The 23,979-nt window shown below is 28.7% G+C and overlaps 1 protein-coding gene across 1 annotated transcript in view; it reads right to left on the bottom strand.

The window, feature by feature from the left end:
• The window catches only part of LOC119602826 (trichohyalin), a 43,827-nt gene extending 23,067 nt beyond the window's left edge, over positions 1 to 20,760 (bottom strand). The window contains exons 1-2 of the mRNA XM_037954578.1: positions 20,421 to 20,760; positions 9,093 to 9,344 (exon numbers count right to left, since the gene is read on the bottom strand). Of these exons, the coding sequence (XP_037810506.1) occupies positions 9,093 to 9,197 (105 nt within the window). The 5' untranslated portion in view covers positions 9,198 to 9,344; positions 20,421 to 20,760. The remainder of the gene's footprint in view (positions 1 to 9,092; positions 9,345 to 20,420) is intronic.
• Between the last annotated feature and the right edge of the window lie 3,219 nt (positions 20,761 to 23,979).

Raw genomic sequence — 23,979 nt, 5'->3', positions numbered from 1 at the left:
CACAGTTTTTAACAAAAAGTAGTAGTTTTAGTACTATTTTTAGCAAGCCTGAAACTGAAAATTAATATATTTATATCAAATATTAAGAATAATTTATGGATTTTAGAACTTTTGAGTACTTTTTAAAATAGTAGTATTTCTACTACTTTTTTTAAAAATAGTAGTATTTTAAAAATTTTCTTGGAAATTTTAAAATTTGATACAATTATAAATTTATTGAAGTAAAGTTGGTGCATTTTTAAATCGCTTTTTAAGAAAAATCGATAATTTTTTGGTTAAAAAGTAGAATTTTTAGTACTTTTTTAAAAAGTTTTTATTACGAAAATAAATTTACTTTAAGTTTTTTACAAAGAAATTTTATTTTTAAACAATTTTATGGCTATTTTAAAAAAGTAGTATTTCTACTACTTTTTAAATAAGCTTTAAAATTTAAATTTTTAAAGCGTTTTATATGAGATTTTAAAATTTAAAATTTTTGTTAATATTTTTTTAGACTTTTTCTTGAAAATTCTATAGTTATTAACAAAAATTGGAAATTTTAAAATTTAATAAAATTTAAAATTTATTGAAGTAAAGTTTTTTGAATTTAAGCTTTTTATTGTTTTAGAAAACTTAACCGCAAATTACAGCTTTTAAATGAAAAGCTGTCAATTATTGGGCACTTTTAGACACTTTGCAGTCGAGGAACAAAAATGTCTTAGAAGTATAACTAGAAAGTATTTTTTCTAAACTTTCCCCGGTTAAGCCCACTGTCTTGTTAAACTCCACTTGTTTTAAATCAACTACTAAAAACTTAACAACAAATTCCTCTGAACCAATATAAAAACTCCCAAATAAAACTATTCGACACTATTAAAAGCTGTTGTAGCCTTTTTTCGGTGGCTGGCTATTTTTTATCGCTTTTTTATTTGTTAAACTTGGTAATTTATATTTAAAGTAAAGTTTTTTGGAATGTACTTCATTTTCGTTTTTTTTTTTTTATACAGACATTTTATTACTTTTTTTAGTACGAAAAAAAAAAACAACAGACAAATTTAAACATATAAAATAAAAAACTAAAAAGAAAAGCAAAACATTCATGGGTGTAAGGAAAAAAATAACTAAACAAGTAATAAAACTGTGATTTGTAACAAAAATGTGATAAAAAAAACTGAAACATAGATTTTTTTTGTTGTTATTTAGATTTTAGAGACTAAATAATGTTTAGTTTTTTTTGGACAAAAAAAGTAGTATATCTTTCTTTACCACGATTTCCTAAACATTCAAACCATTTGACCATCTATTTCTATATGTTGTTGCTACTGTTTTGTTACCATTTTCTATTGAAATGTAAAGTATCGATCGTTGGTTGCTTGCTTGTTCTTGTTGTTGTTGTTGATAAATTTAAACTTTCGTGTCTTCTCATTAGTTGCCATTTAATTCGCCTTAATTGCTGGATAATGTGTTGGCTGTTACTTTTTTTAAAAAAAGAGATTTGCTGTTTTTTTTTTCAAAAGTAAATTTAAAAATTAGGTTTAGAAAGCAATTGCAAGTGCCGGTTTTTGTATTTATTTCTTTTACTTTTCAAAAAAAAAAAAAAAAAGTTAAAAACCAAAAGTTGCTTGTTGACAATAAAATTTAGAAAGAAATTTTATCAATAAATTCGAAACAATTTTATGGATTTAGGTGCATTTAAACATTTAGATTCTTTTTTTTTCTTAAGTAATTATCTCTGCATGTGCCTTGAAATTTTGATTGATTGAAAGTATGTGTGTTTTTTTTTGCTTAAAAATATAATAAAACGTTTGACATACTTAACTCTATAAAAAAAGAGAAATTTTTTTATAGCAAAAAGGAAATGGTTTATTTTTTTATTGATACAAGAAAAAAATCTAAATTAATTTGTGTGAGAAAAATCTTGTTTTGTAGTTTTATTGCTGGCAATCAAAATGGTAATTAATATAGAGAAGAAATTGGTTGGTTTTCTTTTTTTTTATTGATTTCATATTTTCTAAAAATAACTCTTTTAGAAACGCAAAGAATGTCAATTAGTTAATTATTGCTAGTCTAGTCTATAGTCTAGTCTATAGTCTAGTCTATAGTCTAGTCTATAGTCTAGTCTATAGTCTAGTCTATAGTCTAGTCTATAGTCTAGTCTATAGTCTAGTCTATAGTCTAGTCTATAGTCTAGTCTATATTCTAGTCTATAGTCTAGTCTATAGTCTAGTCTATAGTCTAGTCTATAGTCTAGTCTATAGTCTAGTCTATAGTCTAGTCTATAGTCTAGTCTATAGTCTAGTCTATAGTCTAGTCTATAGTCTAGTCTATAGTCTAGTCTATAGTCTTGTCTATAGTCTAGTCTATAGTCTAGGCTATAGTCTAGTCTGTAGTCTAGGCTATAGTCTAGTCTATAGTCTAGTCTATAGTCTAGTCTATAGTCTAGTCTATAATCTAGTCTATAGTCTAGTCTATAGTCTAGCCTATAGTCTAGTCTATAGTCTAGTCTATAATCTAGTCTATAGTCTAGTCTAGTCTAGTCTATAGTCTAGTCTAGTCTAGTCTATAGTCTAGTCTATAGTCTAGTCTATAGTCTAGTCTATAGTCTAGTCTATAGTCTAGTCTATAGTCTAGTCTATATTCTAGTCTATAGTCTAGTCTATATTCTAGTCTATAGTCTAGTCTATAGTCTAGTCTACAGTCTAGTCTATAGTCTAGTCTATAGTCTAGTCTATAGTCTAGTCTATAGTCTAGTCTATAGTCTAGTCTATAGTCTAGTCTATAGTCTAGTCTATAGTCTAGTCTATAGTCTAGTCTATAGTCTAGTCTATAGTCTAGTCTATAGTCTAGTCTATAGTCTAGTCTATAGTCTAGTCTATAGTCTAGTCTATAGTCTAGTCTATATTAGTCTATAGTCTAGTCTATAGTCTAGTCTATAGTCTAGTCTATAGTCTAGTCTATAGTCTAGTCTATAGTCTAGTCTATAGTCTAGTCTATAGTCTAGTCTATAGTCTAGTCTATAGTCTAGTCTATAGTCTAGTCTATAGTCTAGTCTAGTCTATAGTCTAGTCTATAGTCTAGTCTATAGTCTAGTCTATAGTCTAGTCTATAGTCTGTCTAGTAGTCTAGTCTATAGTCTAGTCTATAGTCTAGTCTATAGTCTAGTCTATAGTCTAGTCTATAATCTAGTCTATAGTCTAGTCTATAGTCTAGTCTATAGTCTAGTCTATAGTCTAGTCTATAGTCTAGTCTATAGTCAGTCTATAGTCTAGTCTATAGTCTAGTCTATAGTCTAGTCTATAGTCTAGTCTATAGTCTAGTCTATAGTCTAGTCTATAGTCTAGTCTATAGTCTAGTCTATAGTCTAGTCTATAGTCTAGTCTATAGTCTAGTCTATAGTCTAGTCTATAGTCTAGTCTATAGTCTGTCTAGTCTAGTCTAAGTCTAGTCTATAGTTCTAGTCTATAGTCTAGTCTATAGTCTAGTCTATAGTCTAGTCTATAGTCTAGTCTATAGTCTAGTCTATAGTCTAGTCTATAGTCTGTCTATAGTCTAGTCTATAGTCTAGTCTATAGTCTAGTCTATAGTCTAGTCTATAGTCTAGTCTATAGTCTAGTCTATAGTCTAGTCTATAGTCTAGTCTATAGTCTAGTCTATAGTCTAGTCTATAGTCTAGTCTATAGTCTTAGTGTCTATAGTCTAGTCTATAGTCTAGTCTATAGTCTAGCTATAGTCTAGTCTATAGTCTAGTCTATAGTCTAGTCATAGTCTATGTCTCTAGTCTAGTCTATAGTCTAGTCTATAGTCTAGTCTATAGTCTAGTCTAAGTCTAGTCTATAGTCTAGTCTATAGTCTAGTCTTAGTCTAGTCTATAGTCTAGTCTATAGTCTAGTCTATAGTGCTAGTCTATAGTCTAGTCTATAGTCTAGTCTATAGTCTAGTCTATAGTCTAGTCTATAGTAGTCTATAGTCTAGTCTATAGTCTAGTCTATAGTCTAGTCTATAGTCTAGTCTATAGTCTAGTCTATAGTCTAGTCTATAGTCTAGTCTATAGTCTAGTCTATAGTCTAGTCTATAGTCTAGTCTATAGTCTAGTCTATAGTCTAGTCTATAGTCTAGTCTATAGTCTAGTCTATAGTCTAATCTATAGTCTAGTCTATAGTCTAGTCTATAGTCTAGTCTATAGTCTAGTCTATAGTCTAGTCTATTGTCTAGTCTATAGTCTAGTCTATAGTCTAGTCTATAGTCTAGTCTATAGTCTAGTCAATAGTCTAGCCTATAGTCTAGCCTATAGTCTAGTCTATAGTCTAGTCTATAGTCTAGTCTATAGTCCAGTCTATAGTCTAGTCTATGGTCTAGCCTATAGTATAGTCTATAGTCTAGTCTATAGTCTAGTCTATAGTCTAGTCTATAGTCTTGTCTATAGTCTAGTCTATGGTCTAGTCTATAGTCTAGTTTAGTCTATCTAGTCTATCTAGTCTAGTCTATAGTCTAGTCTATAGTCTAGTCTATAGTCTAGTCTATAGTCTAGTCTATAGTCTAGTCTATAGTCTAGTCTATAGTCTAGTCTATAGTCTAGTCTATAGTCTAGTCTATAGTCTAGTCTATAGTCTAGTCTATAGTCTAGTCTATAGTCTAGTCTAGTCTAGTCTATAGTCTAGTCTATAGTCTAGTCTATAGTCTAGTCTATAGTCTAGTCTACAGTCTAGTCTATAGTCTAGTCTATAGTCTAGTCTATATTCTAGTCTATAGTCTAGTCTATAGTCTAGTCAATAATCTAGTCTAAAGTCTAATCTATAGTATAGACTATAGTGTAGTCTATAATCTACTCTTAAGTCTAGTCTGTAGTCTAGTATATTGTCTACTCTATAGTTTAGTCTATAGTCTAGTCTATAGTCTAATCTATAGTCTAATCTATAGTCTAGTCTACAGTCTATTCTATAGTATAGTCCATAGTCTATTCTATAGACTAATCTATAGTCTAGTCTATAGTCTAATTAATAGCCTAGTGTTTAGTCTAGTCTATAGTCTAATCTATAGCCTAGTCTATAGTCTAGCCTATTGTCTAATCTATTGTCTAGTCTGCATTCGAGTCTATTGTCTAGTCAATAGTCTAGTCTATACTCCAGTCTACATTCCAGTCTATAGTCTAGTCCATAGTATAGTCTATAGTCGAGTTTATAGTCTAGTCAATAGTCCACTCTATATTCTTGTCTATAGTCTAGTCTGTAATCTAGTCTATAGTCTAGTCTGTAGTCAAGTCTATAGTCTAGTATAGAGTATAGTCTATAGTTTATTTAATAGTCTAGCCCTTAGTACAGTCTATAGTCTAGTCTGTATCTACTCTTAAATCTAGTCCTTAGTCTAATCTATACTCTTGTCTATAGTGTAGTCTATAGTTTATTTTATGGTCTCGTCTGTAGTCTACTCTATAGTCTAGCCAATAGTGTAGTCCATAGTCTAGCATACAGTCTAGTCTATTAAAAATAAACTATGTACTAACAAAACTTTTTACAATTAAACTAATCTAGTATATATAAACTTATGTAATAATCATTAGAACTAGTCCAGACAATATGGACTATTTTATAGACAAGAAACCTAACGTTTACTTGACATTTCACAAATTGCAAATCAATTAGTTTTGCCAATAAACCTAAAAAACTATAATTGATTAGTAACTGTCTAAGTGTAGCTATAAATAAGCTATAAACAAATTGCATTAAAACTTAAATTTCCACACAATTAGCTGCTCAGCAGGAGCTTGTCATAAAAGAAAATCGAAAGATTTAAGCAACAAGCACATTTTTACAACATCAAAAAAATATTTTATTTTACACGACTTCATAAAAAGTTTATATGTTAAATGACCTAAAAAATAAGCCCAAAATAAATAATCAATTAAATTTGTAATCAATAAGCTAAACTTTCTAAAAAAAACAACAAAAAAGAAAACATGTTTATTAGAATTTCACATATACATAAGAAAATCTAGAGAAAATTGCTAAACAAAATGTGCTAAAAATTCTTTAAAAAAAAACTAAATTCTGATCAAAATAATTGCTAAACCTCAAAATCATACACGGTTTATTATTTAGGGCTTTTGTTAAAAAACCTAGAACTTTCAAATCAATAATTAATTACACCTTTAGATGTATGTACCCTACCAGATCGTATTACTTTTAAACTTAACCGAAATCTTTATAAAAACAAACTTGCATGATGAGGCATGTTTAAGTTTCAAACTACCAAAGGTCATTAAACTTTTATTAAAACTAAAACAACAAAACCACGTAATCACTGTTATGTATTATTTTTGTTGTTTTAATAAATAAATATGTTATTTTCTTTCGTTATTGTTGTTGTTGTAGTTTAATGTTTAAATTATAATTATAGAGCTTATGCTCACCGACCATCTCAAAGAAGATGTTACAAGTTGGTTTGGTCGTCTTCGAAGTTTTGAAACAAAACCGAAAATTAAACTCAAGAAGTTTTTTTTTGTTTTTGTTTTGGGCGGTTGACTTTTTTTCCTTATTTATGCATTATGCTTTTGAAGTTTCAATATTCTTATTAAAGTTGCTTCAGCTTTTTGTTAATAACATGTGTGGCATTATCATACATTGTAATTAAAATGGAAAGAAATTGAAAAATAAAGTAAAATATGAAAGAACTTTAACATTCATTTCCAAGTTTAGAAATTTGTTTGGGAAAATAATTATTTTTTTGCACATTTTTTTTAAACATTTGTGAAAGGTTCTTTGGAAGTTTTTTTTTGTAAGTAAATAAAAACAATTCAATTGAGATAATTTATTATTATGCCTCTTACTTTAAACATCCTAACCAATAATTTTTAAAAAGTTTAAAGTCTAGACTATACACCAGACTATAGACTAGAATATAGATTAAACTATAAAATAGACTACAAACTAGTCAATAGATTAAACTAATGTCTATACTTTTGACTTGTTTATAAACTAGACCATAAACCGGTCTATAAACTAAACTATAGACTAGATTACAGGCTAGGCTATAATCTAGACTACAGACTAGACTATAGATTAAACTATAAACTAGACTAAACTACGGACTAAATTATACACTAGACAATAGACTAGACTTTAAACTAGGCTATAGTCTAGACTAAAGGCTGTAGACTAGACTGAACTATATTCTAAACTATATTTAGTCTTAACTATAGATTAAACTATAGTTTAAACAATTAACTATACTACAAACTAGACTATAAACTACACTATACTACAGACTGGAATGCAGGCTAGACTATAGACCAAACTGTAGATTAAACAATAGACTAAACTACAACCTAGATTACACACTAGACTATACAGTAGACTTAGACTAGACATAGAGTAGACTAGACTTTATACCAGACTATAGTATAAACTTTAGACTAAAGTATAGTCCAAACTATAGATTAAAATATAGTGTTTACTATTAACTTGACCATAGACTACTGACTAGATTGTATAGACTATAGATTAAATTATAGGCTAGACTTTAGACTTGACAATAAATTAGACTACAGACTGGACTATAGCCTAGAATATAGATTAAACTATAGACTAGATCACTGACAAGACTAGACTATAGACTAGACAATAGTCCAAACTATAGATCAAAATATAGACTAGACTACTCACAAGACTAGACTATAGACTGGAATATATACTATAGTATATTCCTGACTATAGATTTGGCTATAAATTAGACCAAAGGCTTGACCATATACTAGGCTATATACTAAACTATAGACTAGACTATAGACCAGACTATAAACTAGACTATAGACTACACTATAGACCAGACTATAAACTAGACTATAGACTACACTATAGTCTAGACTGTTGACTAGACTATAAACTAGACTTTAGACTAGACATTAGACTAGACATTAGACTAGACTTTAAACTAGACTTTAGACTAGACTTTAGACTAGACTTTAGACAAGACTTTAGACTAAACTTTAGACTAGACTTTAGACTAGACTTTAGACTAGACTTTAGACTAGACTTTAGACTAGACTTTAGACTAGACTTTAGACTAGACTTTAGACTTGACTTTAGACTAGACTTTAGACTTGACTTTAGACTAGACTTTAGACTAGACTTTAGACTAGACTTTAGACTAGACTTTAGACTAGACTTTAGACTAGACTTTAGACTAGACTTTAGATTTGGCTATAAATTAGACCAAAGGCTTGACCATATACTAGGCTATATACTAAACTATAGACTAGACTATAGACCAGACTATAAACTAGACTATAGACTACACTATAGACCAGACTATAAACTAGACTATAGACTACACTATATTCTAGACTGTTGACTAGACTATAAACTAGACTTTAGACTAGACATTAGACTGGACATTAGACTAGACTTTAAACTAGACTTTAGACTAGACTTTAGACTAGACTTTAGACTAGACTTTAGACTAGACCTTAGACTTGACTTTAGACCAGACTTTAGACTAGACTTTAGAAAAGATTTTTGAGTACACTTTAGACCTGACTTTAGATTAGACTTTAGACTAGACTTTAGACTAGACTTTAGACTAGACCTTGGACTAGACTTTAGACTATACTTTAGACAAGATTTTAGACAAGACTTTAGATTAGACTTTAGACCGGACTTTGGACCAGACTTTGGACTAGACTTTAGAGCAGACTTTAGACTAGATTCTGGACTAGACTACAGATTGGACTTTTATTTCACACTAAAGAGACAATTAAGTTTTTGTCATATCATGTGCAAAAATACCCCTTTTCTTTTCAAAATTTTTTAAATAAAACTGCAAGTCATAATTTGTTTAACAATTAAAATATAGTTAAACAAAAAAGAAAGAGAAAAGAAATGTTCCAACAAAACACCATTAAATTGTAACAATTTTCGCTTGTCACAAAGCACTAATTGAAAAAAAATAAAATTTTAAGTAAATAAATAACAACTTTAGACATTTCTTATTTTTTTTTCACAATTATGAGAATTAAATTAAATGAATAAATAAATTGAAAGCAACAGGAAAAACAAACTTAATAAAGAATGACAACATAAAAAGAAGGGAAAAAAAGAAAGAAAATAAGACACACTTACCGCTAAGTAGAATTTAACCGTTAAAAAATGATGTGTGGGTTGTGAGGCCCGATGATGATGTTGATGATGCCTTTGTCGCATGTGTTTTAATATATTGTACTCCATTGTATGTTCTTTGTTATGATTATTATTATTGTTGTGATTTTATTTAGATTTAGGGTAAAAAGCACAAAAATTATGCTTGCTCAGACATGCATAGAAACTTTTACATATATAGACACTCACACGTAATATTAAACGCTTTTTTTTCAACTAAAAATTAAAGAAAGAAAGAGAAATAAAAAAAATTAAGTTTATTAAACAAAAAAATATAAAATAAATTGTTTTTTAGATAAAAAGATTATTATTACATTTTTAGGCTAAAAATAAAACAGTGTTGCAAAATTATGTTAATTATGTCAAAATAATAATATTTAACAAGAACTTTTTATTTATTTATTTATTTTTTTTTTTTTTTTGTTTTGCTTTGCCAAACAAAAGATTTAAGTCACATACTTGATTAATGACTGACAAGATTCAAAATAAATTAAATGTTTTATTTCTTCATTCTCAATTGCTGCGACATGTGTTGATAATTTATTTTCTTTTATCATTAAAATACAAATTTGCTTTGGTTTTGAAACACATAAAAAAAATATCTGTGTCATCTTTTTTTGAAACATTGAAAGGGGGGGGGGGTGGGTAGAGTGAGTGTTTATTTGAAATTTAGTTTAGTGGGTTAGAAAAGTCATTTAGATTTTGAAGTTTGAAGTAAACAAATTTTTAGCTAGAAATTGATATTTTATAAAGCAATCTATGAAAATTCTTAAATTAATTCATAATTATACCCACAGGACCACCCTAATATTGAATCCTTCATTAGCTTGGGTAATTTGAGCTCAACAGATTGACGGACATGATTGAATTAGTTCTGTTCTGATTAGAGCTATTCGACTATGAGTAAGATAAAGGAGACTATCCTGCAAAGTTATTATTTATTATCATTAGTTCTTTGAGGCAACGTACAACCCTAATTTTCATTATTAATTCAAATTAATTTCAACATACTGACTGATTTTACCAGACTGACGGACATTGCAAACACGCGATTTAACCTTTAAAGATCTTGACTACAAATATGCTAATAGCTGTAATGAAAAGGAAGTCTTGTAGAACAAATTATTTTTTCCATATAAATAGGACATTCCTAATGTCTGTTGCTTAATTAAAACCTTTTAAACGCTAATTTCAACAGACTGACGGACATGATTGCATAGATTTCTTTAGCTTTAGAGATTGAAAATTGAAAAACATAGCACCCTAATGTTCGTTTTTTATTGAAAAGTATAGAAAAGTTAATTCAACGGACTGACGGACATCGCCTAATCAAAACTTTTACTTTTCAAGATCTCAAAATATAAATAGGCTAATGTGGTTAATAAAGGAGAACAATTATTTCATATTTTTTTCTTCTTCATACAAACATAACCACCCTAATATCTGCTATTTAATTGTTATACCCACCATCAAAAAAGATGGGGGGTATATTGATTTTGTCATTCCGTTTGTAACACATAGAAATATTGGTCATAGACCCACAAAAGTATATATATTCTGGGTCCTCATTAAATTCTAAGACGATCTAGCCATGTCTGTCCGTCTGTCCGTCTGTCCGTCCGTCCGTCTATCTGTCTGTCTGTCTGTTGAAAGCACGATAGAGTCCGAATGGAAAGAGCTAGAGGGTTGAAATTTCACATAAATATTTCTTATAGGTAAGGTTTGTTTGGTATTGAAAATGGGCAATATCGGTCCACGTTTTCGGATAGCCCCCATACAAGTGGCCCCTCGAAAAGCAGCTTTAACAGCCATAACTTGTTAATATTACAAAAGTATATTACAACAGACTGAACGACATCATTAAGTAAATTTGTCTACTTATAAGGATGTTAATGTTAATATTTGCACATTAATAGGTAGTTATTAAGACAACAATTATTTTGTGTTTTTAATTTCTTCATACAAAGGTGACCACTTTAATAATTAACTACTTTTGCATATACTTACAAAAGTTGATCCGGTTTCCTCTTTTACAAATTTCTGAAATATACATGTAATAAAAAAAATCATGACGAGGAAAGAATTATATCCCATTATTATTTCATTTATACAAATAAGGACGCCCTAATATTGGTTAATTAGTCATAAACTTTGTTGTTTTGAATTTAACAGTCGTTTGGACATCCATAAGTCGGTTGCTCTACCTAAACATTTCATAAAATTAAATGACTAATGGAGAATATTTATTGCTTGCTTTTTTTCTCAAAAAGTGCCACCCTAATATCTTTTATTTATTCATAAACATTGAAATTTTGACTTCAACAGCATCCAAGACAGACGGACATCCATGAATCGTTAGATTTGCCTGAAATTGTCTAAAATATAAACTAAATATGAAGAATTATAATGGAGACCAATTATTTAGCATTATTATATCATTTATACAGTCATGGCCACCCTAATATACTTTACTTAGTCATACGTTATAGAAAGTTATTTTCAACGGACGGACGGAGGGACGGACGAACATCCATAAATCGGTTCTTTTGTCTAAATAATTTGTAATATAGATAAATATGAAGAGAAAATACTGGGTATTATCTAATTTTTTTCGCAAAAAAGAACCACCTTAATATATATTAGCTTCATAAAGTTATTTTTAAGGGACTGAAGGACATCCACGAACCAATCCCTCTAGCTACGATCCTTAACTGAAATGGTAAATATCATGCTAGAGAAGAACTATGTCTCCTTATTATCTGCTTTTAACAAATACAACGGCCCTAATATTAGTTATTTAACCATAATCCTAAGAAAGTGGATTTAAACAGACGGATGGACATTAATACTTATATCAACTGCTTTACCTACAAACTGTTTTAAAATAAATAAGATAATAGGTTTATTTATAAAGAAACACCAATTTCCAACAAATTTCTATTTTAACAACAAATTCTTCCTCCCCATCCTTTAAAAATTCACATAAAATTAAAAAAAATACATTAATGTTAAACTCTCTCCCCATAATCTAAACACAAAATTTAATGTCTGTTAGAGAACGCTACAAACCAGCAGGTGCATTCTAATGATTTTAATGTATTTAGTTGTTTTTCTTCAACAACCACCGTTAGAGCTACAAAATGTTTAAATTTTATGAGTTTTAAATAATTAAAGCTGCAGCAAAAGCTACAGCACAAAAAGTGTTTGCTATATTTTTATAGCTTTTGCTAAAACATAAACAACTAAAAAGAAGAAGAAAAAAAAAACAACAAACTAGGTGTTGGATGGTAAGAAAAACTATATTTAATTAATTTTATAATAAAAGTTAATTAGTTAAATAAGATAAATATTTAAAGATAGTTTAGGTTTCTTTTCAATCTATCAAATAACTTTACAGCATATTTCTCTCTAAACTTTGTTATATCACATATATTTTGTTTTGCATAAATTAAATTAAATGTTGGCAAATTTACAGCTTAAATATGATGGTAAGATTTTTGTTCCTCCATATTCATTCATTAATAACTTCACCGTATAGTATTAATTTGATTGGCAATTATCGTATTAAATCTACAATAGCGTTTAAAATTTAAATTAATATATGAACAGAATTGAATGTTGATTAATATTATGGACAGTGTTTTAGTAAAGAAAAAAAAAAAATGTGGAAATGAAAGAAGACAAAGAGAGCAAAAATTATAACAAATAATTCCCATACACGATTCTTCATCCTTAAAAGCTAAAGTATTCGATTTAATAGATGTTAAAGAAACAACTTTAATCTTGTCTGTCCATCCATTTTTCTCTTGAAAGAAACTTTTCAAAGCTTATATACTATGACCCTTAAGGTGACTCTGTTTTCCATAAAACAAAAATATTATCAATAGAAAGGTTTAAATGCTTATCTTTATTATCTGTCATATATTTCAGATCCTTAATGCAAGAGAAAGCAATTTAATCATGTCCTTCCATCTATATTATATATTGAAATAAACTTTTCCAAGCTAATAAATAAATAAACAACATTAGGGTGGCTGTGTTTTACAAAAACAAGAAAATCTGGTTAATGAACTACTTTGGATTTTAATAGAGAAATCGAGTCAACAACGTCTGTCTATTCCCTGTCTATTAAAACCAAATTTACAAAACTATAGACTGATCAATAGTCAAGACTATAGACTGATCTATAGTCAAGACTATAGACTGATCTGTAGTCAAGACTATATACTAATCTATAGCCAGGACTTTAGACTTGTCTATAGTCAAGATCATAGTTCAGACTATAGACTGATCTATAGTCCAGATTATAGACTGATCTATAGTCCAGACTATAGATTGATTTATAGTCCAGACTATAGATTGATTCTAGTCCATACTATAGACTGATCTATAGTCCTGACTATAGACTGATTCATAGTCAAGATTATACACTGATCAATAGTAAAGACTATAATGAAGACTATAGACTGGTCTATAGTCAAGACTATAGATTGATCTCTAGTCCATACTATAGGCTGATCTATAGTCCAGACTATAGACTAATCTACAGTCAAGACTAAATATAGACTGATCTATAGTCAAGACTATAGACTGATCTATAGTCAAGACTATAGATTGTTCTATAGTCAAGACTATAGATTGTTCTATAGTCAAGACTATAGACTGATCAATAGTCAAGACTATAGACTAATCTATAGTTAAGACTATAGACTAATCTATAGTCAAGTCTATAGACTAATCTATAATCAAGTCTATAGACTAATCTATAGTCAAGACTATAGACTAATCTAGAATCAAGACTATAGACTGATCTATAGTCAAGACTATAGACTGATCTATAGTCAAGACTATAGACTGATCTATAGTCAAGACTATAGACTGATCTATAGTCAAGACTATAAACTGATCTATAGTCAAGACTATAGACTAGACTGTTCTATAGTCAAGACTATAGACTGTTCTATAGTCAAAACTATAGACTGTTCTATAGTCAAGACTATAGACTGTTCTATAGTCAAGACTATAGACTGTTCTATAGTCAAGACTATAGACTGTTCTATAGTCAAGACTATAGACTGTTCTATAGTCAAGACTATAGACTGTTCTATAGTCAAAACTATAGACTGTTCTATAGTCAAGACTATAGACTGTTCTATAGTCAAGACTATAGACTGTTCTATAGTCAAGACTATAGACTGTTCTATAGTCAAGACTATAGACTGTTCTATAGTCAAGACTATAGACTGTTCTATAGTCAAGACTATAGACTGTTCTATAGTCAAGACTATAGACTGTTCTATAGTCAAGACTATAGACTGTTCTATAGTCGAGACTATAGACTGTTCTATAGTCGAGACTATAGACTGATCTATAGTCAAGACTATAGACTGATCTATAGTCAAGACTATAGGATGATCTATAGTCAAGATTATAGACAGATTTATAGCGCAGACTATAAACTATTCTATAGCCCAGACTATAAACTGAACTATAGTCCAGACTACAGACTGATCAATACTCAAGACTATAAACTGTTCTATAGTTAAGACTAAAGACTGATCGATAGTGCAGACTATAAACTATTCTATAGTCTAGTCTGGACTGATTTATTGTCAAGACTATAAACTGGTCTATAGTTAAGACTATAGACTGATCTATAGTCTAGACTATAAAATTCAAGACTAAATATCGGTCTGTAGACAAAAATATAGACAGATTTATATTTTAGACTACAGTCTGATCTATAGTCAACAATACAGACCGATTTGAACCGAACTGATCTATATTTGAGACTATTGGTCATAAATTAAAATTTGAAATTTTTTATTCTTCATTCATGAAGCCTAGATCAATTACAAGTAAAACGTGTTATATTTCATTTAAAAACGAGGTATAAATTATAATTTTATTCAAAATTTCACACACGATACTTGTAAAAGTTTTCTTATTGATTTTCAAAGTGTTAAAGTGAATTACAACGTTAATGAAATGACATTAATTTGCTAAATAAATAAAATCAATCAACATAAATAATTTCCATATAAATTACAAACACAAAACCACTGTTCCCCCATGATAAACATCAAAAGAAATTACTAACGTAAAAAAAAATCAAAAAAAAAGTAACAAACATGAAATAGAAAAAAATACTTCAGCGTATAGAGGAAGTATTAAATAAACGCACTAATACTCGTATTCCTAACCATCCATTAAATAAAAATAAATTTACAAAAAAAAAGTATAAACAAAAAGCTGTTACACTTAAATCGATCATAAGGTAGTAATGGAAGGAGAGAAGACAGACAGACAGACAGCGGCTTAAATGTATAAACTATTTTTAAATTTTTATAAAAAATAGAAAGAAAAAAAGCACTTTTTAACACCGTGCAGAATATTAAATAGTTTGGACGAAAAAAAAAGTAAACTAAATATGTATGAAGTAAGTAAAAGAATTAAAGCTGGACTCTAAACTGGTATGAAGTGAATGAATTACTTGAATAGAAAAAGAAAAATCAAAAAACAAAAAAAAAAAGTTAAAGTGAGTTTGTAAAACATTCAAAAACAACGGTGTTTGTCTTACGCTTTATGAATGTGTAACTATCTAGATACAATTTAACAACTACAACAACAATAACAACAGCAGCTTTATTCAATTCATGACTGTGGCTCTGTAAACCAAAGACTGCTGCAATACATAATTTTTAAGCTTTTTTTCTTTATCAATTTTTTGCTTTCTTCTCATCTTCCTTTTTAGCAGCAAAATGAAGAAGAAAAAAACTACAAATATTCATATTGTTGCAGTTGTTATATTGTTTTTTGTTGTTGTTGTTGCTGTGTCTATTCAATTTGTTGTATTTATTTTATAAAATATTGTTGCTGGGTCTTTCGGTCGGTGGGTCGTCATCACTTCTTGGTTTGTTTGTTTTTTTTATTTTTTTGCTCTTCTCTTCCTTTTCTGTGTGCAACCAGCAACAAACAAACCTAAATAGATAAATACTCCAGCAGACACACTCACACACACACATGTTTTTTCTTTCATTGTTGCCCCTTTTTGTTGCACGTGTTTGTTGGTGTATGTGTAACAAGTTGTTTTTTTTTCACATACAAATGATGTTAAAAGTTATGACTTGTTATTGTCATAAAACTTTATCTTTTTAATGTCTGTCTATCTGTTAGTCAGCCTGCCTGCCTGTCTGTCTCTATGTCTGCCTGCCTCTAGTTGTGGCAAAATGTCTTTTCAAAAGAACTATAGTATTAATATAGCTTTAGGTTGGTGGTGCTTCAAAAGAAAACAATTTCATTTTAAACATTTTATGATTGATTGACATTTATGTTGGAGTGTGTGTGTATATGTGTGTCCTTGAAATGTTTTGTTGAAACAATTTATTAAGACCAAAAGTGATGAATGTTTGTGGATTTCTGTTGGTCAGAGATATGGAAATTACCTAAATGATTTGGTTAGGATTTGTTTTGTAATTAAAAGCAGACGGCTAAAGCCTTTTTAAATTAATTAAAAATATTTTTTTTTTTTGTAAATTTATAGAATTTTAAAAACGAAACAAGCTGTGTTTAAAATAAATAACTAAATCATTCATTTTCTTGTTTTTAGCAAATCATGACATGTTTACTTGAAATGAAACAAAAGACTTAAGTCACAAACCTGCTTAATGTTTGTTGAAAACAAAAGACTTAAGACACATACTTTTCAAAATTTCAATTCTTTAACAAAATGAAAGAATTGAAAGAGTTATTAAAAGCACCCCCAACAATATTAGGGAAATGCTTTTTCTAACCAAAATATTTGAAATCATCAAGGCGTTCAAATTTGAACAATTTCTTCCAAAAAGCTTTTGTGGTTTAAATTGCATAACATTGGATAAGGGAGAAGTTTCTGGCAGTTTGTTGGATTACATTTTCTACAACTTTCAAGTGGTTGGTTATCGAGGTAGTCAAATATAGTCGAAGGGACTTAATTTTGAGAGAATCACTCCACTCGTCATATGTAGTATTGTAAAATATTAGATCCAGCCTGTAACCCTAAAAAATTTCAGGAGGTCATTAGGTTTAGAGCAAGATATCTCATCAAGGTTGGATATAAAGTAACTGTAAGTAAAAAATTGTTTCTCTTAAGGCTAGAGCAGGGCATTCGCTGGGAAATGGAAGACCGCGTTTTTCTTTTCTCTGCCTTTGCAACTACGCATGTATTAATTGAATTGATGGTTAAGCCGACTTATATCTTTGCCCAGCTCCCAGTGTCCAGTTATTACTGATAACAAACTGAAAATATCCCGCCTATTTTCGGCTTAAAAGGTGTTCATGCACATTTCTCATTGAAAGAAGTCCACAATAACTTGGCCCCTCTGCATGTGCCCAGGTTATTCCATCTATTTTTAGGCTTTTGATGAAACAATCTGGGGATACTGATTTTGATAATACCGGACGGAGTTGCTACTCAAACTGCATTACAGAGCAAATTCCGTTTTGGCTAGCTTATCTGCCAATTGATTTCTATAAGTGCCTACACAGAGGGGAAAAAGACATCAAGAGAACGTTGCGTTGTCGAAATGACGACGATTCGTTGTTGAAATCACAACGATGCATTGCTGAAATGACACAAAGTGCGTTGTCAAAATTACAACGCTGGCTGTCAAAATGATATCTGGGTGTTATTTAAATTATATACACATCCGTTGTCTAAATGTTGACAAACGTGGTAAGCTCACTTTTGACAATGGATTGTATCAATTTCGGTACTTTTATACTGTTTTTTTTTCCTCCTTGTATGCGCTAGGACCCACACAAGTGTAATGACAGGCGACCCACTGCATTGTCTATAATAATAGGGAAGTGGCAGCAGTTTTGAAATACTTTTCTACTTCGACTAAATCTAACGACAAAGAAAATCAGACTAGATTATGTTTTTTACAGAAAAAGTTTTCACTTTTTCTAAAATTTAAACTTTTTTAAATTTTTTGATTAAAAATAAGATTTTCTCAAATACATCGACTTCGTTAAAAATTTCTATTATTCAAAAAAAACAATAAATGTCTAAAAAAAACTGAATTTTTCAAAATTTGAATTTGAATCTTTGTTGAAATTAAGATTTTGGGAAATTCAAAACCATTCTTTCATAAAAAAATTATTTTTACAAAAAAAAAATTGGATTTTTAAACAAAACTTCGATTTCTAATTACAAAAAGGTCGATTTTTCATTAAAAATTAAAATTTCTACAAAAAGTTCATGAAAATTGTCATAATTTGACTTAAATTGTATTTGATTTTTTTTTAAATATTGAATTTTTCAATATTTTATAAAAATTTTAATTTTTGTTAAAAAAAATTTGTTTTTCGATATTTTATAAAAATTTGAATTTTTGTTGAATTTAATTTTTTATAAAATATCTCTAACAAAAATATCTAATTTTTCTAAAACAAAATTGAATTTTTCGATATTTTATAACAATTTGAATTTAACAAAAATTTCGATTTCACGTTAAAAGTAAAAAAGATTTTTTATTAAAAATTAAAATTTTCCCAAAATTTCTAAAAATTTTCCCAAAATTTCTAAAAATTTTCCCAAAATTTTCTAAAATTTATATTTTTTATTAAAAATTCCAATTTTCACTAAAAGTTCATAGAAATATAATTTTTTGGTTTAATATTTGATTTTCCTTAAGAAAAATTGTATTTTTCGATATTTTATAAAAATTCGAATTTTCTTTAAAATTTATTTTTTTAACAATTCTATTTTTAACTAAAACTTCGACATCTCAATTTTTTTTATTACAAATTTGATTTTCATTAAAAATTGTAATTTTTATTAAAAATTTTCATTTTAATCGAAATAAAAGTTAAATTTCTTTAAAAATTCAAATTTCATTAAAAATTTTCTATTTAATTTAGATAAAATTTTTCATAAAAATAAAATTTTTTCTAAATTTTCGATTTTTACAAAAATTATTCTATTTTTACTAAAAGTTCGATTTTTCTTTAAGAATTTTGTTTTTCTAAAAATAAAACATATTTTGATATTTCCCTAAAATTTCGATATTTTACATATTTTTATCAAAAATTTCTAAATTTCTCAAAATATAGATTTTTCTAAAAATCAATTTAAAAGCCAAAACATCAACCAAAAGACACGAGAAAGCTGATTTGCATTCAAAATTAAATTTTCACAAAAAAATTGAATTGTCGTTAAAAATTTGATTTTTGAATAAAATTTCGCAATATTTTACTAAAAAAAAATTTTTTTACAAAGAACAGATTTTTCATTTAAAACCAATTTTTTTACTAATGAATCGAATTTTCGTTAAAATTTTGAATTTTGCAAAATCTCAATATTTTAATAAAAAATATAATTTTTGACAAAAACATATTTTTCATTTAAAAAAAAGATTTTTTTAAGTAATAAATTAGAAATTTTTATAAAAATTAAAATTTATTGCAATAATATCGATATTTTTTATAAAAAATATAGAAAATCGAAAATAAATTTAAATTGAGAAACCAAAACTAATCTTCACAAGAATAATTTTAGGCAAAAATGAAGGGAATTGAAGTCAAATACATAGATCTAAAAATAGACATATAGGGAGTTACGTAGAAACAAAATTCAATGTCCCACTTCTATTAAATTTTGCCTAAGATTTGGATATTAATTTAGCCAATCGTTTCGCTGTTAAAAGTCAGATATTGACGACGCTTATACATTATTATTATAAAAAATGGACTTATAACATTTACACACTAAACTGGCGATATTGTAGGTAAATGGAACTTGACCATAATTGTCACAACAAATATTGAATAATTTTACTTTATATTAGTCTCAGCTCTATTTCATTCAAATTAATCATTTGCTCAATTAATCTCGACCTTGTAAATTGTATTTATTTTGAATTCCATTGATAAGAGTCCTTTAAAAATTTTAGATATTCCCCAACGAAAATATACACAGAAAAAATTAATTAACATAATTAATAACTAGTGATTAAATTTACTATAGTTAGCTTAATATTTCATATTTTTTAATTAAAAATTTTATACAAATCCTTGTTTTTAGTTAAAAATTTCAATTAAACTTGTTTTGTTAATAATATTTTCAACACTTATGTCCTGTTAAGTTATCAAAATGTTTATTCAAATAATCCAATATATCCTTGTTAAATTTATTTAAATATCTTGTTTATAATTATTTTCTCATAACATAATTTTGCCACACATTTTTTTGCATCGATTTAAAAATTTTTCTTATAAATACTTTATAAAACAATTATAAATTATTATTACATTTTTCTTAGGTTTTTCTCTTTAAACAACTGCAAATGGTCACACTTTTTTCTTCAAATTATAACAAATTTTTTCTTAAACACTTTTTTTTCTTAATCTGTTATTTGTTTAAACAATTTGTTCAGTTTACACTTAATGCACAGATGAAAAAAACTAAAACTTGCTTAAAAAAATGTTTAAAAACTTAAACTCCGAACGTATGTGAATTGGTAACTTTAACTTAAACTTGTATCTTTTTGTTTTCTTGTAACTTTTTTTTTTCTTGTTTTATTTTGTCTACCAAAACACGTCTGCACGAAACGATGGTCAGCTACTAACTGAAGAGATGCAGACCCACAACGGACTTAAGAACATCAGTTAAAAGCCACGGTCATGGTTACAAATACCAAATTGCCACAAAGTCAACAGCAAAACAACATCAACAGCAGCAGCAGCAGCTTTAACAACTACAGCAATAGCTTTAGCAAAGTAACAGCAGCTTACTTGTAGTGATAGGTTTTTTATTTCAACTACAAACTAAGACAATAACGTTGAAGACGACCGACCGACCAAGACCGAGACCAAGCCAAACTCATATACAAGCATAAAAGTTGTTAACGAACTTGTGGCTGCTGCTTTTTTTCTGTTGTTGTTTTTTTTTTAAACAAACAAAAATAAAGCATCGGTAACCACAAAAGGCAAAGAGTCAAATACACAGATACTTTACTTCCACCACGACTACTCCACACACTCATTCACTCTTTCTACACTTAATGCTCTGAACGGTGTCTTCTGCAAAGCTCTCGCAGTTTGTATATGGGGATGAAAATGTTTGGATACAAGTTCATTTGTTGGCTACGAATTTAAGAAGTAAGATCAAAGTCAAGGTTTTTGCAGTGCATATGTTTCACTATACATTAGTATGATTGATCACAATTGATTTTTCAAAATACCCTATGTGTATGTCTTAATGAAATTTGTCCAAATCTTCAATTTAAAAATTCTGAAACACATTTGTAATATTCTGAAGTAGCATTTGATAAACCAGAATTTAAAATTTAAGAGTAAAATTCGAGATTTTGTTTATTAAATATCATTAGGAATTCAGCAAAATAATAACAAAAAAATAAATATTTAAAATCTTAGAAAATTAGTAAAAAATTTTTGAAAATTCTGAAATTCAATGCTATCATATGAAATGTAATAGAATATGTTTGCAATTAGAATGGTGTAGTATAAATAATGTGAGAATTTTATTGGCATAATTTGTCTTATTTTGCATCCCTGGTGTAAGGCAGCTGCACAGTGGTCAAATTATCAAAAAGAAGCAATTTTGAGCTATGGGTCTAATTTATATATAGTCTATAGTCTAGTCTATAGTCTAGTCTATAGTCTAGTCTATAGTCTAGTCTATAGTCTAGTCTATAGTCTAGTCTATAGTCTAGTCTATAGTCTAGTCTATAGTCTAGTCTATAGTCTAGTCTATAGTCTAGTCTATAGTCTAGTCTATAGTCTAGTCTAGTCTAGTCTATAGTCTAGTCTATAGTCTAGTCTATAGTCTAGTCTATAGTCTAGTCTATAGTCTAGTCTATAGTCTAGTCTATAGTCTAGTCTATAGTCTAGTCTATAGTCTAGTCTATAGTCTAGTCTATAGTCTAGTCTATAGTCTAGTCTATAGTCTAGTCTATAGTCTAGTCTATAGTCTAGTCTATAGTCTAGTCTATAGTCTAGTCTATAGTCTAGTCTATAGTCTAGTCTATAGTCTAGTCTATAGTCTAGTCTATAGTTTAGTCTATAGTCTAGTCTAGTCTATAGTCTAGTCTAGTCTATAGTCTAGTCTATAGTCTAGTCTATAGTCTAGTCTATAGTCTAGTCTATAGTCTAGTCTATAGTCTAGTCTATAGTCTATTCTATAGTCTAGTCTATAGTCTAGTCTATAGTCTAGTCTATAGTCTAGTCTATAGTCTAGTCTATAGTCTAGGCTATAGTCTAGTCTATAGTCTAGTCTATAGTCTATAGTCTAGTCTATAGTCTAGTCTATAGTCTAGTCTATAGTCTAGTCTATAGTCTAGTCTATAGTCTAGTCTATAGTCTAGTCTATAGTCTAGTCTATAGTCTAGTCTATAGTCTAGTCTATAGTCTAGTCTATAGTCTAGTCTATAGTCTAGTCTATAGTCTAGTCTATAGTCTAGTCTATAGTCTAGTCTATAGTCTAGTCTATAGTCTAGTCTATAGTCTAGTCTATAGTCTAGTCTATAGTCTAGTCTATAGTCTAGTCTATAGTCTAGTCTAGTCTATAGTCTAGTCTATAGTCTAGTCTATAGTCTAGTCTATAGTCTAGTCTATAGTCTAGTCTATAGTCTAGTCTATAGTCTAGTCTATAGTCTAGTCTATAGTCTAGTCTATAGTCTAGTCTATAGTCTAGTCTATAGTCTAGTCTATAGTCTAGTCTATAGTCTAGTCTATAGTCTAGTCTATAGTCTAGTCTATAGTCTAGTCTATAGTCTAGTCTATAGTCTAGTCTATAGTCTAGTCTATAGTCTAGTCTATAGTCTAGTCTATAGTCTAGTCTATAGTCTAGTCTATAGTCTAGTCTATAGTCTAGTCTATAGTCTAGTCTATAGTCTAGTCTATAGTCTAGTCTATAGTCTAGTCTATAGTCTAGTCTATAGTCTAGTCTATAGTCTAGTCTATAGTCTAGTCTATAGTCTAGTCTATAGTCTAGTCTATAGTCTAGTCTATAGTCTAGTCTATAGTCTATAGTCTAGTCTATAGTCTAGTCTATAGTCTAGTCTATAGTCTAGTCTATAGTCTAGTCTATAGTCTAGTCTATAGTCTAGTCTATAGTCTAGTCTATAGTCTGTCTATAGTCTAGTCTATAGTCTAGTCTATAGTCTAGTCTATAGTCTAGTCTATAGTCTAGTCTATAGTCTAGTCTATAGTCTAGTCTATAGTCTAGTCTATAGTCTAGTCTATAGTCTAGTCTATAGTCTAGTCTATAGTCTAGTCTATAGTCTAGTCTATAGTCTAGTCTATAGTCCTAGTCTATAGTCTAGTCTATAGTCTAGTCTATAGTCTAGTCTATAGTCTAGTCTATAGTCTAGTCTATAGTCTAGTCTATAGTCTAGTCTATAGTCTAGTCTATAGTCTAGTCTATAGTCTAGTCTATAGTCTAGTCTATAGTCTAGTCTATAGTCTAGTCTATAGTCTAGTCTATAGTCTAGTCTATAGTCTAGTCTATAGTCTAGTCTATAGTCTAGTCTATAGTCTAGTCTATAGTCTAGTCTATAGTCTAGTCTATAGTCTAGTCTATAGTCTAGTCCTATAGTCTAGTCTATAGTCTAGTCTATAGTCTAGTCTATAGTCTAGTCTATAGTCTAGTCTATAGTCTAGTCTATAGTCTAGTCTATAGTCTAGTCTATAGTCTAGTCTATAGTCTAGTCTATAGTCTAGTCTATAGTCTAGTCTATAGTCTAGTCTATAGTCTAGTCTATAGTCTAGTCTATAGTCTAGTCTATAGTCTAGTCTATAGTCTAGTCTATAGTCTAGTCTATAGTCTAGTCTATAGTCTAGTCTATAG

This window comes from Lucilia sericata, unplaced genomic scaffold, assembly GCF_015586225.1.
Source record: "Lucilia sericata isolate MDLA Ls3-8-SP2 unplaced genomic scaffold, ASM1558622v1 Contig000256F_arrow, whole genome shotgun sequence".
NCBI lineage: Eukaryota > Metazoa > Arthropoda > Insecta > Diptera > Calliphoridae > Lucilia > Lucilia sericata.
Note: the sequence above shows the minus strand (reverse complement) of the source record. Positions and strands in the feature narration are given on the sequence as shown.